This window comes from Hippopotamus amphibius, chromosome 4 (genome assembly GCF_030028045.1).
Source record: "Hippopotamus amphibius kiboko isolate mHipAmp2 chromosome 4, mHipAmp2.hap2, whole genome shotgun sequence".
NCBI classification, from domain to species: Eukaryota; Metazoa; Chordata; class Mammalia; order Artiodactyla; family Hippopotamidae; genus Hippopotamus; species Hippopotamus amphibius.
Genome location: NC_080189.1, coordinates 12,629,140 through 12,637,212, shown reverse-complemented (window position 1 = coordinate 12,637,212; position 8,073 = coordinate 12,629,140). Strand labels below are relative to the sequence as shown.

At 44.8% G+C, this 8,073-nt stretch overlaps 1 gene segment (V, D, J or C); it reads left to right on the top strand.

Moving 5' to 3' along the window:
- The first annotated feature begins 2,145 nt into the window (after positions 1–2,145).
- Positions 2,146–3,146, top strand: LOC130851806 (T cell receptor beta variable 27-like). The segment is given in 3 exon segments: positions 2,146–2,194; positions 2,321–2,816; positions 3,126–3,146. Coding segments are annotated over 3 exon segments (566 nt in total).
- The last annotated feature ends 4,927 nt before the right edge of the window (positions 3,147–8,073 follow it).

Below are 8,073 nucleotides of genomic sequence, written 5' to 3'. Positions count from 1 at the left end.
TGGAGATGGACAGTGTGGAGTGAAAAGCATTACATTAAGGTACAAAAGATGGAGGGGACATTTCAGAGCTCCTGGACATCTAGAGGATTCTGTTTTCTTCCCAGTCCTTTTGTTAAGGACACAGGAGCATGGTCCACATTGGGGAAGTGAAGTTCCCCAAACTCTTGAGTGTGGTGGTCTTGGGAAAGAGAGATCAGAGGAAAGGTTCCAGGAAGGAAGGGTGGGAAGGTAGAGGAACTGGCTCCTGTACAAGGAAATCAGGGACCATTTTAGTGTCTTGGTTGATGTTGAGAAAGAAGAGACCAGAGCAGCCTCACAGCCAGCAGGATGGAGAAGGGAGAGAGAAGCGTGGGTCTGCGGAGAGTGAATTAGCTTCTGGAGGGGTAGGAATATAGAAGTAGCTGCCTCCTAAATCTTGAGTTAATCTAATATGGAAAGTACTTGGGATAAATTATAAACCTTTGAGTTGTAATTGTCCACCTCTTGGACGTTAGAAGCACCATGGAAACTTGGGAAATCCAATGGACAGGAGTATAAATAGATAGTGAGTTTAGTTTTGTGGATGTGGATAAACCATGAAAGATTTCAAAAGATGCAATTTGGGATGACAAGGTTTACTGAATAACACAAAGTTATTTACTTGAGGCAGTTTCTTGAGAATTAAAACTGCTTTTTTTTTTTTTCTCAAGAGCACTTGTACCCATAGCTAGGATATGGAGGACTTGCCCAGGACTAAAGTAGAGCCGAGTTTGCTCCCCACAGTCTTTTCCAAAAAGGAATGGCACAGAAATATAAAAACGAAAGAACTCTCCTCCTTAGAGCAGAGGTAATGTCATGACAGCAATCATATCTCCCTTACTTGGATGGAACAGGGACTGTTGGACCTGAACCTCCACCACGAGGGGACTGGGGACAAGAAAGCCATCTCTGAGGTTTGAGGGCAGCCGAAGAACTGATGAGGACCCGCTTCTTGCCTGGAGATGAAAATGGTTCAGCAAAATACAGAAGGGTCCTGCAAAGCTCTAGCTGTGGCTGAAGCAATTAGGAGGATGGGGCAATGTCCTTCCCTCTCCTTCTCCCCTCTCCCCAAGAATCCTTTGGTTCCAACAAAGCTCAAGAAAAGCTCAAAGGTGTTCAAGGGGGTACATACTCTCAGCAACCCCAGGAAAGTCACCTCAAAGCAGGAAGGACATCGTGCCCCAGAAAAGGAGCAATGTGTGAGCTGCTGCAGGAGTTAAGAAGATGCTGTGACACCCCAGCTATAGGCAGAGCTCCCCATGACTTTGGTCCAGAGCAGAAAACACAGCCTGGCTGCCATGCAATATCCAGCGACAGAACCCTTCCATGAGGAGCCACATCTGGAGACCACAAAAGAGCAAAGCGCACCCCACGAGCTGCAAAGAAACTGAGCTGACTGGTAAAAATCAGAGGTCATTGAAGAAGGCAGATCTCGCCTCTGCCCTACACAGTCCCTTTAAGAGGAGAGAGAAGAGGAGAAAGAAGAAAGATACATCCAACACCAGCCTTGAGGAAAGCAGCTTCTCACACCTGCTACTAAAAATCTGCTAACGAGAAAAGAGCCCTGAGTCTAGGATCTTGAACTGGATACAGACTAATGAAATAGCCCATGATGTGGATTTGGCTAAGTTTTTACACATGAGACTCTTTTAAAAGGCAGTGACTAAACAAATATACCCGTGGATAGACAAAGATAGGAATATACTTGGAATTTTTTTCTACAGAGTAGAAATGAGGACTTCTAAAGTAGAAAAAGTATGTTTTGATGATAGCGTGAGTTTCACGTTCTCACATTTCTAAGTGCTAATCAAATCTGTTATACCGCTTTTCATCATAAAGATCCAAAATACAGAAATATTTTTCAACTTCGACAAGCGTGTGCTAAGAAGACATTGGCAAATGCATAGAAACCAGCAGCCTCAGAGGAGGGCAAGGAAAATGACAGGGACCAGAAGCCTTGCCAGCCCACATTGGCCAGGACTGATCACCTGTGTTATCCTTCAGCCCTCTAAGGAAAGGGGAGTGGCTTCTCCCCTGAAAATGAAGATCAGGTAGCTGCAGAGAGAGAGAGAGACATCACCGAAACCAGCTAGGGCCCCCAGGGCTGGCAGAGCGAGTGACACTGCCATGGGCGCCCGGCTCCTGGGCTGTGTCCTGCTTTGTCTCCTGGGAGCAGGTGAGTCCCAGAACCCATGGGCATGCCTTGGCCATCACTTGCAGGTCTTAGCTCAAGCCCTTTCCTAGAAGCTGCAGCACAGGGCGACTCCCCAGCTGTCTCTAGTTCTGTCTCCTTTCCCTATAGGCCCCCTGGAAGCCAACGTGATCCAGAGCCCGAGATACCAGATCACAGAGACCAGGAAGAGGGTGATATTGACTTGTTCTCAGCATTCGAACCATGAGGCCATGTACTGGTATCGACAAGACCCAGGGCTGGGTCCAAAGCTGATCTACTTTTCAAGGAATGTTGGACTCACTGAAGATGGAGATATCCCTGATGGGTACACTGTCTCTCGAACAAAGAAGCCGGATTTCCCCCTGACCCTGGAGTCGGCCAGCACCAACCAGACCTCCCTGTACCTCTGTGCCAGCAGTTTATCCACAGCGCGGCAGAGCCAGCTGCTCTCTGCACAAAAAGGGCAGCCGCCAGAGCAGGGAGGCTCCTCCCTTGGGAGGCCCCACCCAACCAAGAGGAAAACTTCCCGCACCATCAGTGCCCACAGGAGTCCTTCCCTGACTCCCCAGATGTGGGCACTCTGAGCAAGGCAGCCCCTCTGCAATGTGCCCTCCTATTACTTCTGGTAACAATGAGCTTTCCAACGTACAGGCCGGACAAGCTATCTGTGTTCCGTCTAGCACCAGGGGTGAAGAATTCCTTTCCTGGAAAAGGAATTTTACATGTGTTGCAATCCTTCCTCCTTACTGAGCGTCATTGTTGCCCAAACTGAAGATTTCATTTTCAACCCAATCACTCAACAAAATTTCATCGCACATTTCAGGTCCTGTTCCTGGAGGTTTTGTCACCTGGGGAAATAGCACATCTGAGTTGTTTACTAAACCTGATGTCTCCCGTTTTCCTCATCTCTGCAAATGGTCTGCCATCCCCCCAGATGCCCAGGCCAGAGATGTAGGCGTCGTCCTCACCATCTCTCAGATACTTTCCTTCCACATCCAATCCATCCATCCCCTGCACACTTCTCAGTATTAAATTCCTTGTGAATTTTACTAATTTTTCTAACCTCACTGAGAACACTGTTATCCAGAAAATGTGGTCTCTCACCTGGATTCCGTATCCACCTTTCCGTTTGCTACCTGCCCCACCCACAAACCACCCTGGAGCTTAAAACTCATCAGTGTTTTTCACTCTCTTAGCTAACGTCTCAGGTTTATGGTACTTCACAAGCCTCTCAATATCCTCCAAGATACAGACTTTGCACCTGTCTACCTTCCTAATGGGAATGTCTTCTTTCCTTCAGTTACCTCAACTGCTTTCCATTCTAGCGTACAGAGTCCACCTCCCTCAGGTCCCCAGATGTGTCCTACGCTGGCTCACTCCTGGGCCTTCACCAATAATATCACTCTCCCTAGAGTGCTCTTCCTCTCCTTCTCTGCCTGGATACCTAACTGATGATTTCTCCGCATGCCAATTCAGAGCTCATTCCTCCAGGAAGATTTCCTCGAGTGCCTGACTGGGTTAGTTCCTCTGCTATGTGATCTTAGGACAGCATGAACTTCTGTCCTCAGGGCGATTAACACACTTGATTGTTTGCTATTTAAAATTTACACGAATAAATCTTGAAGTTAATGACAGGAGAGATGGTGCCTATATTGGTTACTTTTTTTAATCTCCATACTTACCAGAGTGCCTGAAAAGAGTTGTGTTAAATGCATGAATAAATCAGTCTTCTCTTAGATCATCTTCCCAATACCCCTCTGACTACTCCAGGATCTAAGTCCCCTGCAAAGTCCTCTCCCACACATACTCTGGGGAGATGCCAGGGGGTTTCATATGGGTATGTAAACAAAATAAGTCATGTACTCTGGTAGAGTTTTATTCTTTCTCTACTCCAGCCCCTGTTTACTCTGTGCTGTATGTCATCTAGACCAGGATGTTGCCTCTCTTGGGTACCACTGTATCCGTGGGATTTTCTTTTCTTGTTGGGCCCTAAAATACCTGCCGGCCACTGTAGATGCTTCATCTCTGTACCATTCCATCTGCCAAGCAATGCAATGCAGCAGACCTATTATTGCTCCCAGTGGGTTCCATCATCACTCTCAGGTATAGTTCCCTGTGGAGTGGCACCTCTGTCGATGAAGTACAAGAGGAAGCATTTTGCTCAACCTTTTTCTTTTCCTTCCCGTTGGAGGGGCAAGACTGCAGGTGTGTGCTCTGATCCTCAATGTCTTACTGAGATTTTAGTGTAAAAGTTCAATTTCATACATTCCTTACCAACTGCTAAAATAGTACTTATACCCTGGAATGAGGGGATGCAGAGGACCTCATCCAAGACACAAATTCTGGCAACAAAAACCCAGCTGAATCTGCTCATCTTTCCAAGAACTATGGCTGTATTACTGGGTCAGTCTATCCTGCCAGGCCCCCAACCCCATGCTCACTTCAAGGTGAGCTCTCTCCTGGGAGCATCCATGCTGTCAGACACAGAAACTTCCAGGGGAACATCCTCTCCTTTTTGAAAGACTTACCTAGACATTTCTGAACTACAAAAGTTGCTGCTCTTTAGGTGCAAGCTGGGTTTCCATTGTCCCTTTTATCATATTCTTAATATAAATAGAATGATACAAATTAAATCAAAGATGTCAGTGGAGGTTATAAAACCAAAGACTTTTCCTTGTGAAATAGATTCTATATCCATAAACTTATTCTTAGTTCCTGGAAGTCATCACAAGTGACCCCCAGCCCCTGAGAGCCTCTGAGACAATGATGTCCACAAACCCCTTCATACTTATGAAGAATACACAAACCTAGTTCCCTCCATTATTTCAGGGCTTAGAGCTAGGATAACCTTATTCTTGACTTAGACCTGCCCTAGGTACCAGGTTACTCTCCTTTTTGTTTTCTAGGATGAGGGGAGTTCTGGTTTTAAACTGTTCCTTACAGGAATCCAGTCTTGGTCTTCCTTATGGAATTTTTCCAATGCCTAACCTCTACCTCAATTAATCTCACACATGCTAAAGAAATATCTACAGAATTTAGTATATTTTAGAGTTAAAATACGCTACAGTCTGGATGTTTATACCCCCCCCCCCCAATTTATGTTGAAATTCTTTTTTTAATTTAATTAATTCATTCATTGTTTGGCTGCATTGGGTCTTTGTTGCTGTGGGCAGGCTTCTCAGTGTGGTGGCTTCTCTTTGTTGCAGAGCACAGGCTCTTGGTGTGCAGGCTTCAATAGTTGCAGCATGTGGGCTCAGTAGCTGTGGTGCATGGGCTCTAGAGCACAGGCTCAGTGTTTGTGGTGCACAGGCTTACATATGGGATCTTCCTGGAGCAGGGCTCAAACCTGTGTCCCCTGCATTGGCACAAGGATTCTTAAGCACTGCACCACCAGGGAAGTCCAATGTTGAAATTCTGATTGCAGATGTTATGGTATTAGGAGGTGGGGCCTTTGGGAGACGATCAGGTCATAATGGTGGAGCTTTCATGAATGAAATTAGTACCTTATAAAAGAGACCCCAATGAACTCTCTAGCCCCTTCCATGAAGTGAGGTTACAACAAGAAGTCTACAACCAGAAAATAGCCTCCACCAGATAATGCTGGCACCCTGATCTCAGACTTCCAACCTCCAGAACTGTGGGCGATAGTTTCTGTTGTTTATAAGCTACCCAGTCTGTAGTATGTTGTTATAGCAGTCAAACAGACTAAGACAGAACACTATTCATGATTAGTTTTAATCTTAATTTTTGGTTCACTCACTGTCAATGTCCTTGGTAGACTACTATTTTTATTCTTCCATTAAAAATGTTTTTCTCCAGTATTCCATCTTTTCCCCTTTTCTTATTACTTTACACACTTTCCCTGAACAACATCATTAAAGTTCACTACTTTAATAAAACTCTATTCTAATAACTATCAAATTCAGTATTCTAGCCAGATATTTAATCTGAGCTTCAGCCCAATTTATGCAACTTTCTAAGTGGTAATGTGACTTGAAATTTCCATTGGTACTTCAAACTCAGTTCACCATATTCTACAAACTTAATCCCCCTGCCAGTCTTGGTGAAAACCAATTTATCCAGGTTTTCATGTGAGTAACCACGGACTTTTGAAGGACAGTCAGGAAGCAGAGTTTTGCAGCAATCCTTAAAAAGTGTTTCCTGCATATAGCTGAACTTTTATGTGCTTCATATTTGAGAAAAAACCAAAAAAATTAAAAGTAAATATATACAAATTGCATGCAAAAATAAAAAAGGAATATATTCATATATAGAATGACAGACAGTTACAGGGACACACACACACACACACACACACACACACACACGCACGCACAAGATGTTAGGTTTTCCCTGGCCATCCAGAAATCCAGGTCTCTCTAATTTCAGATGGAGAAGCCACAATTTTCTCCCAGTTTCTTTTTTTGGGATTGCTGACAAGTTCCTCAAGTGTAAAAAATAGACATGAGATATGTTCTTAGAAACATATGTAGAGAAAGTGAACAGGAATTTATGAAAATAAAAGATGAAAGTATTAAACAGAAAACATATTATAGACCTGGGTTAAATGAGGAGAACAGAGGCATCTCAGTGTTTGAACTAAATAAAAGGATGGTAAAAAGAGAGCACAAGGTTTGCACAGCAAAGTGGGTGGGCAGAACGGTGGTGTAGATATGAAGAAAGAATTAAAGAGAAAAGGGGTGTGGACCTTACAATCATTCCCTTCTTCTACATCACAGTCCTCAGTAACAAATGACTTCATCCTCAAACTGCAGAGGGACAGCCACCCCCAGGGCAGGCTCAGGGCCAGGGGAACTTTGGATGCCCCTCACTAAGGGGAATCACTGAAGATGGAAATCTTTGTAACAAGAGAGTCAGTGGGATGGGTATACACTTGCAGATTTGGGTAAATTGGTAAAAGCAATTTTGAGGAGTTTAGAGAGACACCAGGAATGAGGAAGACTCAATCTAAGGATCCAGACCATGGAAATAATTAGAAAATTCAACCACCATACATCAATGAAAATTTGTGATGCTGAAATAATAATGTGTGTAGAGATTTAAGAAGTTTAAAAAGAGACAAAAGATAAGAACACACCACTATAAACCTGTGTTTATAGACAGAGGCCGCCAGCTGATTTTCATTCCAAGTTGACCAGTTGTACAGGAAAATCCCATTCGGTGCTATGGGGAAAATGGGCATACTGCCCAGTTTTCAGAAGGAGCAACTGGCAGGCAAGATATCACACACTGACTCCCTAGTACCCACGTCTTGTTTCACTAATGCCAGAGCTAACATAGACACCCCACAATGAACTCTCCTTCCATGAGCACTGGGGCTCCTCTGCTGTGTGGCCCTTTGTCTCCTTGGAATAGGCGGTTCATGGGCACAGGTAGAATGTCCTTGAGCTTGGTTTGACAGACCCCTACATTAAGCCTGTCTCTGGTGTTTGTATATCAGCTCTCTCCTGAGCTCTGTCTCTGGGTACCATCCTTCTTTATCCACAATGTCCATGGGTGCTAATGCCATTAAAATCCCAGTTTATCAGCTTTCAGGGTCAGGAAAGAAGGTGACGGGTATGTGACCAAAATATGTACTGTGACCTATATGTAATGATCCAGACAAGAGCCAGGAATGGGGCTACAACTAATCTATTGCTCAGTTGGTGCCTGGAGGAGCAATGACGGGAGTCTCTAAGAGACGTGTGTCTTTTAAAATAAGGCTGAGTGTTTCTCCCAACCTGCAGAGGTCCAGCCCTTCTCAGACACTTCTGCCAGCAGTTAACCCACAACCCTGCACAGCCACTTCCTCTCTGCACAGAAGGGTTGCCATGGGGGGAGGTGGCTCTGCCTTCCTGGGCCCTGCCCCTCTCAGGGGAAGT